General features: G+C 29.8%; 1 protein-coding gene across 8 annotated transcripts in view; it reads right to left on the reverse strand.

Moving 5' to 3' along the window:
• Window positions 1-453: 453 nt before the first annotated feature.
• The window catches only part of LOC143041968 (putative phospholipid-transporting ATPase IA), a 58,552-nt gene continuing 41,252 nt past the window's right edge, over window positions 454-17,753 (reverse strand). For 4 of the 8 annotated variants that reach the window (XM_076214151.1, XM_076214156.1, XM_076214155.1 and 1 more), the window contains 13 exons: window positions 17,258-17,332; window positions 16,614-16,736; window positions 16,132-16,210; window positions 14,831-14,892; window positions 13,665-13,721; window positions 13,260-13,367; window positions 12,519-12,607; window positions 11,975-12,076; window positions 11,366-11,445; window positions 9,032-9,052; window positions 7,477-7,503; window positions 6,001-6,044; window positions 454-3,804 (listed from right to left, as the gene is read on the reverse strand). In XM_076214151.1, coding sequence (XP_076070266.1) covers window positions 3,751-3,804; window positions 6,001-6,044; window positions 7,477-7,503; window positions 9,032-9,052; window positions 11,366-11,445; window positions 11,975-12,076; window positions 12,519-12,607; window positions 13,260-13,367; window positions 13,665-13,721; window positions 14,831-14,892; window positions 16,132-16,210; window positions 16,614-16,736; window positions 17,258-17,332 — 921 coding nt within the window. In that variant the 3' untranslated portion in view covers window positions 454-3,750. The remainder of the gene's footprint in view (window positions 3,805-6,000; window positions 6,045-7,476; window positions 7,504-9,031; window positions 9,053-11,365; window positions 11,446-11,974; window positions 12,077-12,518; window positions 12,608-13,259; window positions 13,368-13,664; window positions 13,722-14,830; window positions 14,893-16,131; window positions 16,211-16,613; window positions 16,737-17,257; window positions 17,333-17,753) is intronic. The other 4 variants (XM_076214158.1, XM_076214154.1, XM_076214152.1 and 1 more) reach the window with 3 other exon arrangements.

Raw genomic sequence — 17,753 nt, forward strand, 5'->3', positions numbered from 1 at the left:
CAATATTTACTCCATACACAGGTTATACAGAAGAGTTTCTTATGTAAAGTTGAAGTCAATTTATTTTAGTTCCCAATGACTGACTATTTATAAATTCAAGTCAACATAGTCACCAAATTTGTATTTTTTTTGGTGAGAGAACATCATCTATGTGTAAATACCAGATCATGTGGTTTATACCTCTGTATGTGATTTGTCTGGTATTAAGGTAACAAAGATAATGTTACGTCATGTTTATCAACTATGGTTTTGAATGTTGAGAGGATTGAATGTTTGGCATTGTATGCTATTAGAGGGTCAAAATAATGTGTCTAATCATCCACCTTTTTGCAAGAGAAGGGTCACAGCTATTCATAATAATGCTGGCTATCAATGAAAAGTCATTCATCTTCATAATATTAGCATCAGACTTGACCCATACATAAACAAGACACTGGCCACAAATATGTCAAATACATTTTCACATTTTTAATTATAATAACAATTTTCTCCTCACAATACAAGTTCTAAATTAGTTTAAAAAAAGAAATAATAAAGAAGTAAATTATACAATAAAAATATCAGTTTTAAAATTCCTGATTATGTTCTAGTTCCTTTGTATATATAATACTTTTGTAGAAATTATCCAATTTATATTTCTTATGCAAAACAGGAATAGGTCAGAGGAAATATGGCTAACGTTATATTAGACAATTTAAAAATATTTCCATACCCTGTAAAAAAAATATGTTAGTAAAAATTATAATGATGAAAATTAGCTAAGCACTGTTAATTTTTTGATTATCAAACTGCAGTTTAAGGATTGTTTTTACATGTAAATAATGCTTGAAAGGATCATTGAACCATTATGCAATCCTTAAGAATGTACTAAGGTGAGTTCTAGTAACTTGTGTAATATTTTTTCGGATCTTTGTTTTTTTCCTTTAATACAGGGTCAAATATTTTCCCCCATAACTGCTAATTTTTATTTCATATAAAACTTCAATAGCTAATAAAAGGTCATTTACCAAACTTTAAGCAGATTCTAGATTTCTTTTCTTTCGATTTGAGAGCCAAATAATACAAATACAAATTAAAGGTAAAAGTCTGAGTCAGCCTTAAACCCGCCATTAAAAAAAAAACTCCATAATTTACCAATATTTTTAGCTTATTCTGTTGCTTTACTATGCTCTTCTGACTAATAGTATCATTTTTAATTCTTGGTTAAATTTCACCTTATTACTTCCTTAAAATCTAATAAATTATGAACTTATCAAAATAGTTTATATCATAGTTTGATTGTCAGAACAAACAGTAACTCATCACAGAAAGATATAGAAATTTCAAAATCTACAAATTTTCAAATAATATAGAGAAATTATTGTAAGCATAATGTGAAATAACAAAACATTTATCTTAAGATCCAAAACAACTGAATAGATCCTAACAAGTTAGATATGTAACCTTTAAATACTTTTACATAAGATTAAATTATTGATATAAGCTAAGAAGCAATGCTTTCGTAGCATTTTTAATGTATTAATTCATCATTAATACACATAGATGGATACATTTACAAATCAAATTATTAATAATATTGTATCCATATATTCATCTATATCTGCAGCATATATATATAACACAAAAATAAACAAACAAAAACACAGCTCTGACTAGAAATCATCATCTCGAATATTTCTCTTTTTAATGAAAGACAATGCTAAGTAATTGTGAAGCTTAAAAGAATCAATAACTGATTGAGAATGGATAGACTAATATCATCATTGATTAATTTGTGTCCTCATTTTTAAATGAACAGATAAAAATTGATTATTTATTAATTTTTAAACAAATTCAATCAATTTAAATAAACTGCCTTAACTCAATCCAATTTGCCATACCTACTAAAAAAGTGTGGATTATATACGACCAAATACGGTATTACCAAAAATATTTCTATTAGAGAAAACAAATCTTTGGCAAGCATTTCAAACAATAAAGGATAATGTAGTTAAGTAGTTAGTATAAAAAAAAGCCTTGAACTATGAAGGAAAAATAAAACAAAAACACAATCTAACTAAAATTAAATTTCTGCATTTATTTAAACTTTTTATTAGTTAAAGAACTCTTATGGGATTCTATTAGATCTCCTACACTGTAACAAATAAGAAAAGAAAAGAAGTGCAGCAACCTTATCAAAAAGTTTGAAAAAAACATGATTATATATTTAACAAAGAAAAAAACAATGACAAAATACAAGTATATATATACAATTAACATTTATGTAGATTTCATAGTACTTGAAAGGATTATCATTAAAATTTAACTGAGATTGGAATACTCTTATAAATGCTAAAATTATAGAAATGCTTTGCAGAACACAGTTTTCTCTCTAATTTTATGTTATATGGAGGTATGTTCCTGTTATCTTCAGGTCAAATAATATTGTTTCTAGACTGTGGGTGTCCAAACAAGATCTATCAGAAAGCCTGAGATATTTGTGCTGGTCTTTTATCCCAATGTTTGTGAGAATTGTTAACATGGTCATTTAAATTTTAGCAAAATAAACTGTACCATTGATAAAATACTAGGTGGCACTTTAACCTATAGTTGTTCAATTTTCACTCATTTTGACTTAGATAAAGAGTTGACTATTTGGCACTCATACCACATCTTCATAATTTTTTTTATAGCTAAAATATTCACATTTGCAGTAATACACCTGGACTTTGTCTTTAAAAGTGTTGTAACAAAAAAAGTTCAAGACTTCATTTTCTATTACAGGATTTCCAATCTCAGCTATAACTGCCTTACATTATTATATGTACCTGATATTCATTCTAACATAGTAAAGATAAATATACTTAAATAAACTAAAAATATGTATAACAAAAATTATAAAAAAATAACTATGCACCACAATTAAAACAATAAATCATCCTTGCAAAATTAAATACTGAAAACAAGTGTCAATGAAAATGAAGATATTGTATGTGTGAATGATTATGGAACTATAAAGAATAATTTACTAACATGAAAAAAAATGCTAGAGAGAGAGAATGATCCCATTCTATAAAAGAATAACAAGGAAATCCAAATTCATACAAATCTCAACAAGGTATTAATTTAGAACAAAACAGGCCAATAAAAAACAGGGAATGGAAAAGTCATTATTTGTTTTTGAATTCTTAATTGTATCAATAAATTGTAGACATGGTAGAGTTTGCCAAAAAAAAAAGAAGACTTTTTTAAAGGGGCATAACTCATAAATGAAGATGGTAAATAATACTATCATTAAAAATATAAAAGAAATGTAAGATTGGTAGAAAGTGAATGAAGATGATATTAATCTGAGGAATATGTGTGTATAATCCATTTTATAATTGTCTGAATATTAATGCTAAAATATCAAAATCATAGCATCAAATCAGTATCATTGTATCAGTTATTATGCCTTGATTACAATTATCTATAATACCTTCAAATTTATCCTTGACAATTTTCTGAATATCTAGTAGAAGTTCTAACTATTTGCAATATTAAAGATTTCAAAAAAAAAGTAAGCATAATCAATAATAATAAAATAATTAACAGTAAAGATAAAAGTGCCATTGTATATTTTTTTTCCATATGATCCTTTTTTCTCGTAGTAACAGATCTACCATGCTGACTTTACTAAACTTGACACAGTTCTTACAGAGCTAGCTCTGTGCAGTGATCCAATAGCAAGTTATACAATACTGGAGTTCTGTCGAGTGATGTGACTGTCGATCACAAGCCTTCTGGTTTTTCTTTAGAACTGTCATAATATCTGATCAATTCAGCCTGAAATTATATAAACAAAACTTAAAGAAGATTAATAAATGCAATGCTCTCCTATAACATATATCAGGAGGCATTTTTTCAAATAAATACTATTATTGTTATATTGATTTATTACTATGACATCACATACATAGCATTGCTACAAGTATTAGAAAAAACAGAAGTGATCAGAAGTGAAGAAAAGATTTTGACAGTCAATGAAACAAGAGGCTCTCAAGAGCCTGAATCGCTCACCTTAATTCTTTTGGTTAAATCTCTCATCAATGATTATTTTGGCTTTTCAATTTATTTAAATGTTTTTTGGATCGTCCTATTTTCTTCAAAAGCCAAAAAAAATAATCATTTTCTCCTATGTTCTATTTTAGCCATAGGAGCTATGTTTCTTGACATACAAGGAAATAAAATATAAAATTTATACTAGATACTCTGAAACTCATTTAGCCTAAGTTTGGCTGAAATTGATACAGCAGTTTCAAAGGAGAAGATTTTTTAAAGTAAGTCAACATGATGAACAAATTGTGAAAAAAGTCTTTAAAGGGCAATAACTCCTTAAGGGGTCAATTGACAATTTTGGTCAAATTGACTTAATTGAAGATCTTACTTTGCTGAACATTATTGCTGTTTACAGTTTATTTCTATCTATAATTATATTCAAGATAATAAACAAAAACAGCAAAATTTCCTTAAAATTATCAATTCAGGGGCAGCAACCCAACAACAGGTTGTCTGATTCATCTGAAAATTTCAGGGCAGATAGAAATTGACCTGATAAACAATATAACCCACGTCAGATTTGCTCTAAATGCTTTGGTTTTTGAGTTATAAGCCAAAAACTGCATTTGACCCCTATGTTCTATTTTTAGCAATGGCGACCATGTTTGTTGATAGATCATAACTTCGGATACAATTTACAAACTAGATATCCTAAGGAACATTCAGTTAAAGTTTGGAAGTATTTGGCCCAGTAGTTTCAGAGGAGAAGATTTTTGTAAAAGATTACTAAGATTTACGAAAAATGGTTAAAAATTGACTATAAAGGGCAATAACTCCTAAAGGGGTCAACTGACCATTTCCGTCATGTTGACTTATTTGTAAATCTTACTTTGCTGAACATTATTCCTGTTTACAGTTTATCTCTATCTATAATAATATTCAAGATAATAAACAAAAACAGAAAAATTTCCTTAAAATTACCAATTCAGGGGCAGCAACCCAACAACAGGTTGTCTGATTCATCTGAAAATTTCAGGGCAGATAGATCTTGACCTGATAAACAATATTAACCCATGTCAGATTTGCTCTAAATGCTTTGGTTTTTGAGTTATAAGCCAAAAACTGCATTTGACCCCTATGTTCTATTTTTAGCAATGGCGACCATGTTTGTTGATAGATCATAACTTCGGATACAATTTACAAACTAGATACCCTAAGGAACATTCAATTAAAGTTTGGAAGTATTTGGCCCAGTAGTTTTAGAGGAGAAGATTTTTGTAAAAGATTACTAAGATTTACGAAAAATGGTTAAAAATTGACTATAAAGGGCAATAACTCCTAAAAGGGTCAACTGACCATTTCCGTCATGTTGACTTATTTGTAAATCTTACTTTGCTGAACATTATTCCTGTTTACAGTTTATCTCTATCTATAATAATATTCAAGATAATAACCAAAAACAGCAAAATTGCCAACAACAGGTTGTCTGATTCATCTGAAAATTTCAGGGCAGATAGATCTTGACCTGATAAACAATATTACCCCTGTCAGATTTGCTCTAAATGCTTTGGTTTTTGAGTTATAAGCCAAAAACTGCATTTGACCCCTATGTTCTATTTTTAGCAATGGCGACCATGTTTGTTGATAGATCAAAACTTCGGATACAATTTATAAATTAGATACCCTAAGGAACATTCAGTTAAAGTTTGAAAGTATTTGGCCCAGTAGTTTCAGAAGAGAAGATTCTTGAAATAGTTTACGACGACAGACGACGACGGACGACGACGGACGCCAAGTGATGGCATAAGCTCACTTGTCCCTTCGGGACAGGTGAGCTAAAAACGTGTTCTTTAATTGCTTGATGTAGCTTCAATTAATTTTCCTTTAAACTATCAATTTTTGATTGGTCTACACGAGAGGGTGACATTCCAAAAATTTGTCTCCCGCTCAATATCATATTGTTATGTATCAAAGACTACTCACCTGTCCCATTACTCCATGTTCTTCTTGTGAGAAAGCATAACCATCTGAAAGAAAGAAAAATAACACATGAATTCTGTGATATTACTTAACAGAGGCTGATTTAGAGAGGAGGGCCTTATAGAGCTTCAAATTTATAAGTATCACTACAAATGTTGGCTTCCAAGACGGAAAAATCCTGGATATGCACCTCTTTCACATGGGTATCAGTAACTCTCACAAGACCCTGAGATATCATCACTAACACAAGTAAAGTAAGTTGTCAACTATGATATATTTGCCATGTTAAAGTATTATATGTAGTAGTAAATGATTTTGATATATATATGGATTGTAGCAGAAAAATTAAGTTGAATGATTTTAATACTTGTATTACGCTTCATATAGAACTTTTTTTCATGCCACTTTAAACCTGATTTCAATTGTATAGCCTTCTTGCTTATATTTGATTGCTTGATTGATTGATTTTTTGATTGCTTAAGTTAAGCACAAAAAGACTAAGTGGCTTCAACAGATATTTTCATGAGGAAGAGGTTCTTGTGTTATTCTTGACTTTAGTTCCTGTTATAAAAAATGTAAAGACAAAAATACCAAACTCCAGGGTGAATTCAAAAAAGGGGGAAGTCATCCGTAAAAACTTTAAAAAAAAACTATTGCTCTACAATATCAACTAATATTCACTGGTAAACAGTCCTTTATAATTTTTTCAAGCAGCTATTGATCAAATGAAATTGAACCAGTTGCCAAAACCTGGTTAACATATACATACCGTATGCTGTAATATATTATATGATTATTATTAGAGTTAGTAGTCATAAGTTTTCCATCTGACATTCAAGAAGGATCTATGCATTAGAAGTCTTGGGTCATAAAAACCTGATTGCTTTACCTTGATTTTTTTAAATGTGTATAAAATAGCAGAGTCATTCAGAGTACTCATGAACAATTCATTCAAAAAGGAAGATATCATTTTAAGATACTTAAAAGAGGCTCATATCATGCAAAAAGATGTGAAACAGCAAAACATTGACTGAAACGTAAAGTATTGAAAAATGGTATTTTCTGCTTCACTGCTGCTCACAGCATTTCCTGCTATGCATGTCAGTCTAGTGCAAAGCAGGGTTCATATTCACTTAACAATAACATGTGTTTCTCCTGATATACATGTAATATATGCCACTGGACATAAAACTTCAATCCATCATCATTATCATAACAAAGCAGAGTTGTGAAGAAACAAAAAAATACTCTGTGCTCTTGTTTAAATGCACAATTTCCCTCTATCTTTGCAAAGAGTTGTATTAAGCATGAAGTATTTCTGTAATATCAGTTAATGATTGTTAATGCATGAAGGAATAGACATTATAAGGTATCCTAAAAAGCTTTGGTTTTATAGTCATCAATTTTCATTTTTGGCCGAAATTTTAAGATTGGTTAAAAATTTATTTATAGAAAGACATGCATACACTTTCATCTTACCACGAATCAATTGGACTGCAACACCTCCTGAGTAAAATATCAGTTTTTAAGTTGAAAGCATCATATTAGTCATTTTCTTATTTGTATAAACATTACATTTACCAAGTGTTATTTTATACAGGCAACTTTCAACCTTAAAAAATTGTAAATAATAAACTTGTTTTCCCCTGTAAATAATAATGAAATAAGATGTGAGGTATACGGTATGTCAATGAGACAAAAATCCAATGACAAAACAAAACAATGCCATTGCGAGACTCTTCTGATCATACCAGACAAAAATGAAATTTTATTCAAGTTATTCTTGTTTTAACCCTTCAAACTATAAGACCTTTGAACAATCAGAGTTGTGGAATACTATATATGGACATCAACCAATATCAAATAACACATGTTAATGATAGTGTTCTTTCGATCTCTGCTTTATATTTGAATCATATTGATGAAGTTTAAATTGATAGATTATTTAAATGTATTTGTTTCTAAACTTTCCGGGTGTCAGGGTTCTCATATGGGAAAACTTTTGTTCATTATTGTCCTGTTTCTGCCTTCAGCAATTGTTACTAAATATAACTTAAGAGTCAAATGCAGATCATCAATTTGACTTTGACTGTTTCCTAATGGGGGATTGAATAAAGGGGAATGGATTGACAGACTGGGGATTTGACTTTGACTGTTACCTAATGGGGGATTGAATAAAGGGGAATGGATTGACAGACTGGGAACAGAAGGCTTTATACAGTCCCTAGTAATGTACTCATGACATTAAAAGACAAATGAACAAACAACAGTCCAAAAACACAGAAATTTGTAGATTGAACAACAGTAATCCAACCAGGGGAAGATGGTTTACAGGGTAAACAGTAGTTTTATGATGGTTTACAGGGTAGACAGTAGTCTTATCATACATCTCTCTTTAATTAAAAAGCATGGACAGTTTAAGGTAGGGTTTCTTACAAAGATAATTTTACATGATGCAAACACCCCACCTCCCCCTTTTTTGCCTCTTACCCGTAAAAAAAACCCAATAGGGTTTCTATGCATCATATTACATCAGTAAATGCCTCAAGGATTCTACAGTCAATACATTCAAATGCATTGAAATAAAATAAATATTTGTTGTGTTAGGATTTATGTGCATAAAATGTCAAGCTTACTATGTGGTTTTAAATCTGGTTACTAATTAAATATATATATTTTTATTTCTATTCTTGCTGAAAGCAATGGGTATGTAGATTTAATTGCATGGGATATTGTAAAGAAACATTGATTTGGAAGCAATAGGAAGTGCTGGCAGATGGTTGCATGTCCATCTGTATTACAATTTTCAGTCTTTAAAACAATTAAACTGCAGTCAGTGAGTTCTTCCCTATATCTCAATGTTGCTATCGTTACTTATCTTATTCTTTTGACCTTGAATCCAGCATCCAAATGTGAATTCTCTCTGCTACATAAAAACCCAATAAAACATGCAAATTCTAACATGCGATAAATTATTTCAGTGTTAATATATAGGACCACTTTGCAGGCAGGGCTTGTTTCTATGACAACTTACGTGATGGTGTAGGTGAGGGTGCTGTTTGAAAATTATCAAAATAAAAATAATGCACATAAAAAACTAAATACATATAATTTGCATACATCACAAACTAAAATCACTCAAACAAACTTTTATATGTTAAAACATGCAATAAGAATCTTAAAATAAATGTCTTAAAATATTTTTTGTAATAAATTGCTTCGTCTAGTGCAGCTGGATATGACCACAGAGGTCCAACCCTGAACAGTTAGGACAAAAATGGCCACACGATTTACACTTGATACAGGTCTGAATTTAGACTGTAATTAAATATTTGACACATAATAGGATTCTGACACAGAATAACTGTAGTCAAAGAACTTCAAATTGGTAACTGTAAAAGCAGAAATTTTTCGTGGAGGATTTAATTTCATTTATTTCTTGGAAAGAATATATACACGAAAATTTAAACCACCACCAAAATTTAACCTTCATATAATATCACTTGCATTTATTGGAAACCACAAAATTAAATCTCCATGAAATCTTATATAGAGACAAAACCACGAAATTTGAACCCCACCAAAATTAGTGTATCTACAGTATATGATTTGTATTTATATTCAATTTTTGAGGTCATATAAAAATGCTCCAATCAGAAGTGATACCCTCCTGGAACAATCATAACATAAAAGAAGATAAATGATGTGTATTAGTTATTTAATATGGTAGTTCCCCTTATCAACAACCAATAATCATCCTTTAAAATAAAAAATTAGTAAAAAAATTAAATTTGAAATTTTCCACATTATCAGTAGTATTTTAATAGAATTTTTTTAAAATTCTAAAAGATTTTTTTAATCAAATGTAACAGTAAAATAGAGGCCACAGATAATTTTTCTATTAATCACATATATCATAATTTTCTACTTTGTCATAAGTTTTCTGTAATGGGAAAACATAACAAAATCAAACAAAAGGACAACAAAATAAAACTGACCTCAAACTGAACTTAATTCGGGTGTCGGTAAAACTTTATTATCTGTCAACACAGGAAATGCTACTTTAACAGAGGACAAAAAAATTTACTTTTCTTTCTAACTTTTGATTGTTTTTATAATAGTGAAACATTCCAGCCAATCTGTGCCTGATCCTTAACAAATTGAATTATATGCACAGACAATAATGTGTTTAATGAGCTATATTCCTGACGTGAAGTATAAAAAAAACCCATTTAACTAATGTGTGTCCTATGTTGCCTTAAAAGCAGTTTTTCATATCAATTCCCATAGTAACAGAAAACAGAGGTCAATATTTGAACTATATCTTTTACTAGTTTTAAAACAAAAATATTTTCCACTAGAACAACACTAATTTCATTCTCAACACATGAATGTTGTTGGTTTTGAAGAGAAAAAAGCTAATCATGTAAACATCATACAATTAATTCTAAATGTTAATTTTTGCCCAAACTATTTTTTTTCGAAGTGAAAAAAAAGATAATGATGTACTATCACATCAAACAAGTGTGAACTCCTTTTGAATTATGAAAACATATCTTAATATAAATGCCACTGCATTTGAAATATTATTTTTTGGTCAAACTAATTTTTGAGGTTCTTGGGACACACAGTAGATAAAGTCAAACCATTACATAGTGCCTTATGAGTGGACTATGGTATGTAAGGACTACTTACACCTCTTAGCTATCCCCCTTACAGAGTATTTTACAACTGGATTGGCTACAGGTTAAATTTACAAAAATACTTGTGAAATTTTAAATCTGTAGAATGTCAATTCAGAAATTATTGCTACGTTTTTTTTTTCATTATTGGGAAAAATGTGACTGGGTTATCATCACAATAATTAAAACTCTCATTTTGAATTTTAATATATGAATCAATCAAGATTTTTCTTGATATTGCAAAAATTAAAATCGCATTTTAGCTAAAATGACAAAATCGCAATTATAAATGCACACAATAATTTCTGAATTTACAGTAGTATGCAATTACTGATAGAGAGTAATTTCTGTATGCAATGTCTGATAGAGAGTAATTTCTGTATGCAATGTCTGATAGAGAGTAATTTCTGTATGCAATGTCTGATAGAGAGTAATTTCTGTATGCAATGTCTGATAGCCTACAATAAGTTTTACAATATATGAATATACAGAAATTTGTTGGCAGTTAAAATATTAAAACATGTGACTTTTGTTTAACACTGTCTTAAAATGCTACTACATGTTAGGAACAGATAATAAAAAAAGCAAAAAAACACAATTAATCCTAAAAGTATAAACATGTTAGGAATGCAAAAATAACATAAACTAATCTTTGAAGATTATTTTTAGTAACCATGGTAACTTACGAGGCTGATCAGGTCCTGGTGTCATCCTACTTGGGGATCGAGTGAATACATTGCGTAGCAGTCTTGCTGTTTCTGTCAATCTGAAAAAAAAATTTAATTTATTTTTAACCATCATACAATTCTCAAAATGTATATTTACATAAAAACAATTTCAAGTAGTTTCTAAGGCCAGGGTTTTTTAATTTGTTGGTTTACGGATTTTATGATGAAAAAGTGGGATCAGACGGTCAGAAAAAAAATAAATCTTTCAAGACATAAAAATATGCAAAAACAAGAATGAGTCCCCAGTACATGGATGCCCCTCTCGCACTATCATTTTCTATGTTCAATGGACCGTAAAATTGGGGTAAAAAAGCATGAAATGTCAATTTTTTTTTTATTCTGCAAATCTGAAAAATGGGGTCGGCGGATCTGTAAACCAACAAATTAAAAAACCCTGGGCCTAAGTGTACTGATAAATGTATTGAATAAATATTTCTCACATTAGTTTTTCTTTCAATAATTCCTATTAATTTTTCTAAAAAGAAATGTCTTCCTTTTGAAAAAGTATGATGATCTTCATACATTCTCTTTTGACCTAGTTAATATATTACAGTGGGATCTACCTACTTTCTCTTAGTCAGTTTAAGTACTATAGGAGTAGGATCTTCATGTAACTTTTCTTTCTCCTGAACTTCTTCCTTTAAGGTTTTGTGTGTGGTCCTCTTTAATCTGAAAAGTAAGTCATTCGTGTAAATATATATAAATTAAGAGTAACTGAAACAAACACCGATTCTTTCCACTTCAGGTTTTGCAAAATTTGAATCAAAACATTAAAAATCGTGGCAGAATATCAATCTATTGCAAGAAAATAACATTTCTTTGTATAACTTTATTGTTTAATGATATGTACTTTAGGAAGTCAATAGAACTTCAAGAAAAAAATATTTTCAGCTAAAACATGTATATACATGTACTTACACTATTGTATAACATACAAAAAAAATTATCGAATAAATAACACCATAAGAATTTCTTTACATTAAACCTGAAACTATCAAGGTACTTAGCATACTCATTATAAACAAAGAAAGTTGAAATAATTACAGAATTTCTTATTCTTAATTGAGTTGACTGATTCTTTTTTAAACAAAGCAAACAAATCAGTACTCACGCTTTCCAAGCAATATCTCTGATTAAACATGTAAATGGTATAAGGAAAAGTCCCATCCAAAATATGGAACATCCTAACACATGTGAACCCTACAATACAATTAAAATACTAAGAAGGTAAACAGTGTTAATATTACAGTGGCCTAAAATAGACCTCAGTAAAAATTTTAACATAAGATAATAATATTAAACACATATGTTTAATAATCAACGGCCTCAGTTAAATAAGAACATACTGGAAAGCCCTACATATTTAAACAAAATAGGTGTTTTATTTGCTCTGTGTTGAATGCCTCAATGTGACTTTGAGATGAAGAACAGCAATAAAAGTGTTGTCCCTTTGCTATACTTGTACAGATTTTGTGTCATGGATAGATACCCCATATCCTTTGCTTTTTGCTATACTTGTACAGATTTTGTGACATGGACAGATACCCCATATCCTTTGCTTTTTGCTATACTTGTACAGATTTTGTGTCATGGATAGATACCCCATATCCTTTGCTTTTTGCTATACTTATACAGATTCATGGATAGATACCCCATATCCTTTGCTTTTTGCTATACTTGTACAGATTCATGGATAGATACCCCATATCCTTTGCTTTTTGCTATACTTGTACAGATTCATGGATAGATACCCCATATCCTTTGCTTTTCTATATGGTTTCATTTATACATCCTATACAACCAATCAAATGAATACTAATCAGCAGTAATTTTTTTATTTAGTGCTACTCACCATTCCCAACATTTCTGGGGCCAGGTCTACTACTTTATATACATGGCTATATACAATGAGAAATAAAAACCAGCTGGCTATACTACCCCAGGTGGCTAAATGTGTTAACTGAAAAAGAAATATCGACTATATTAGTGATTGCACTGGATTATTTATCAACATTGTTTTTTTATTTATCCACAATCATGCAAAAAGATGTAATTTCATTTCTCTAACTGTAACTGGACTCATATGTCAGTATATTTTTTTTATAATTTGTGGTGTAATATATATGGTCTTACATTGGTACCAGTGGATTATCTGATTTATCCAATCAAGGTAGTTTAATAATCTAATTTTAACGTCCAAGCCAATTAACATTACCGTATTTGTTTGCAGTATAAGACACATTGCCTATCAACTTACCCAGGTCCAAGCACTAGTTTCTAATCCTGCTTTTAAACATACAGTTACTACTACATACTGAAATAGAAATATATTAAATAATAATGATGATCAAGGCTACTTTAAGTCCTGCAGAAAATTAATAAGAATATTCAGGATGAGAACGTGTTAATGAAATATGAAAATTAACCCTGCTTTGTACTAGACCAACACACTGAGCAGTATTTTTTAAATGCGTATTCACAAAAAAACTGTTGGCGGGAAGACAAGTCACCTTACCCTGACACATTATTCTGACTTTGAGTTGACCTGTTTTTGCTCTTACTTCTAAATGCATTGTCCTTAGCAAAGTAGCAGCAAATACCTAATTTAAAGTCTTCATATTCAAGTACTTAATTTAATTGCCTTCTGCAAGGAGTAGGTATTAATCAACAAATCAATCGCACATAAACAAAAAAGATAGAGGATGGAAGTCAGATTTTTCCAAGAATTTATTTTCTCTGCTCATCTAATTTCATTTGTTAATGTTAAAAAAAAATCTGAATTTTGTAGTAAATGTAATTGTATGATGTAGAAATTGTGTTTTTTTTTCAAATTTCCATCAAATTGTAATATGTTTATAGTACCCTTATTGCCTTTCTATTTGAATGAAAATAAAATATTAAGAAGAATCTGTTTCTTGTTGGTTTTTTTTTTTGATAATTGAGTGTTCACTGCTTGCAAATAAATCATTATATTTATCTTATCTGTATAGATTTGTATTCATGTCTCCATCTCCTTATCATTGGTAACTGTATAGACAACAAATGATGTGTTTTTGAATATCTTTATGTACAAAAATGCTTTTACAGATAACAAGAATTTCAAAATATAACATATTGTTAAATATTTTAGATTTATGTCTTAAAACATTTCATGAAATACTGTAAATTCAGAAATTATAACGAGGTTTAAATTAATGCAAATAACGCAACTGACTGAGTATTATAATTATAAAAGCTGATATTTAACAAATGTATCTGTACTATGCAGCTTTTCCTGAAAACGCAATAATTAATCTCGCATTGATGTCCTTTCATCAAAAATCGCAATACCAGTAATAAATGAAAGCAATTATTTCTGAATTTACAGTAGAGCAGCCAAACAGAATTATATCCATTTACAATGGCACTACATATTTTACTTACAGTATATACAAAATTTCCTAAAAATAAATAATCTCCTACTTTTCCATCAGAAAAGGCTACATCTGAAATATGAAACATGAAGTATGAAAATCAATTTGTTCAATCATGTTTTACTGTCATATAATTGTTAAATGTAGTAGTTAAAATGTTTATCATGAAGCATAATGAACAGTTTCTTGAATCATATTTTAGTATAATATAACAGTAAAATATTAAAGTTAAAGTTCATATAAAAACAAAGGTAAAACTAAATCCCCCCCTCGGCTATGGCTGGGCATACAGATATTGGTACATATGTCCCAAGTCAGGAGCCTCTGGCCTTTGTTAGTCTTGTATTATTTTAATTTTAGTTTCTTGTGTACAATTTGGAAATTAGTATGGCGTTCATTATCACTGGACTAGTATATATTTGTTTAGGGGCCAGCTGAAGGACGCCTCCGGGTGCGGGAATTTCTCGCTACATTGAAGACCTGTTGGTGACCCTCTGCTGTTGTTTTTTATTTGGGCGGGTTGTTGTCTCTTTGACACATTCCCCATTTCCATTCTCAATTTTACATACTTGTAGAAGCTGAACTTTACTTATCACTGATTAAAGCTCATCTTGTGCAATTCTTACCAATTACATAAATAGTTCTTGTTTAAGCATACTTTACTACATGAGGAAATGTCTGTACTAAGTCAGGAATATAAAAGTTATATGTTTTCCATTTGTTTGATGTGTGTGAGCTTTTGATTTTGCTATTTGATAAAGGATTTTACGTTTTGAATTTTTCTTTGAGTACAGTATTTTTGTTATTTTATTTTATTTTTACATTTCTACCATTGTGCCAATAATATTTACAATCTTTTTTTATATAACTAACATAAACTACTTTCATTTTAAAAACAGCAGCAAACATTTCTTGTATATTGTATTCGATCAACTTCTTAGTTTGTGTTTGTTGATTAGAAAACAAGAATGTGTCCAAAGTACACGGATGCCCCACTCGCACTATCATTTTCCATGTTCCATGGACTTTGAAATTGGGTAAATATCTAACTTGGCATTAAAATTATAAAAATTATACTATAGGGAACATGTGTACTAAGTTTCAAGTTGATTGGACTTCAATTTCATCAAAAACTACCTTGACCAAAAACTTTAACCTGAAGCGGGACGAACGAACGAACGGTTTGACAAACGAATGGACGGACGGATGGACAGACGAATGGACGGACGGACGAACGAACGAACGGAGCCACAGACCAGAAAACATGCCCCTCTACTATCGTAGGCGGGGCATAAAAACAGTACAACTTACCATGTTTTAAAGATAAGACCGGTAGCCAAAATAATAAAACAGAATGAAATATAGAATTAAGTATCCACATCCAAAACACCTGTAAACATACAAAAAATATGATAGTCATTTATACATAAACTAAGCTCTAAAATATATAAACAAATGATAGATTTATAAATAGGAAGAAAGTGTAATGAAGGAGCAGCACATTAGATTTGATTGATTGATTGGTGTTAAACACCACTTCCAGCACTATTGTGCTATTTCCTAGTACCGGTAGTCGATTTTGTAATGGTGGAGGAAGTTCCCAGAGAGAACCACTGACCTTCAATAAGAAAACTGATAATCCTTATCCTTTGAGATTTGATAAGGGCGCACTGCCATATGCATGATTCAAACACACAATCCCAGTGCATTTGAATTAAGATGCAATTAATAAACATTCCTGTCTTACATTTTAATACAATTCTCATGTATGGTAAAGAGTATACTATACATACCTTTACATTGAAGAGTTCTGCTTGCTGTGATGCTTTATACAGTGCTGGAAACTTCATCATGCTTTCAGAACTACATATTCTGTCAAACAGACCTATAGCTAATGGTGGTGCAGCTGTGAATAGCTTAAAGAAATAAAATGAAACAATGATAATAAAAACATCAAGTAATACTTCTAGATTTCAAAAACATGTTTAAATTTAACAGTTAACCCAAAAGGAAAAGCTATTTCAAACAAAGCCAGCCATAATCAATTAAAGTTTTCATAAACTTGACTTCTACTCTAGAAAAATACCATGTTCTTGTAATTATCCAGCAAACCTATATCTTATTAAAAGTGACAAAGCATCCATAAAAAAAATTCAACCTTTGATAATCTTGGAAATTTCTTAGGTGTTTTTCTGCAAATTTTAGTGTGAAAATTATTAGGTCTTTCAAGAAATAACAAAATATTTTCCTGGAAGGTGTTTAATGCCTAACTGCATAATTCCACCATAAACATAGTTGTTACTTTGTATTTTACATTAAAAAAATCCATTTAAATAATAACAACTTATTGCAATAGATATATTCTACTATTAACTAGATATACATACTTTATCCCATTTCTACGTATAAAATAATATTTACAAATGTCTATACATACCACATTATAAAACCCAATGGTCCACTTCTCAAATAAAATTTGTCCTGAGAATCCATTAGAAATGGCAAACCAAAACTGTGGGAGGGATCAAAAGCATAATCATTCATAAAACCAGGATCCAAAATCATAACATGGTTAACATTCTATCATGATCAATATAATAATGTACACATAGTCAGTATTTTATTACTTTGTTATTTGTGTGAAAATATTGGTAACTTATCAAAACCAAAAATGTTTCAAATTGTAACACAGATAGTGAATGGCCTGGTGAACAAATAAATTCCATGAATGTCATCATTATTGTGTACTTTATAATTACCAAAAAATAAAGTGATATGACATGGAAAATTTAATACTACATTTAGATAAGATAAGTAACTCCTATAGATAGTGTGTTAGGAGCTATTTAATTTAAAATTTGAATCTCATTTTTTCTTGCAAATACAATATTGTAGCAGTATTTATTAAAATGTACAAGCTTAGATAATCATTT

The sequence above is a fragment of the Mytilus galloprovincialis genome, chromosome 8 (genome assembly GCF_965363235.1).
Source record: "Mytilus galloprovincialis chromosome 8, xbMytGall1.hap1.1, whole genome shotgun sequence".
In the NCBI taxonomy this organism is placed as follows: domain Eukaryota; kingdom Metazoa; phylum Mollusca; class Bivalvia; order Mytilida; family Mytilidae; genus Mytilus; species Mytilus galloprovincialis.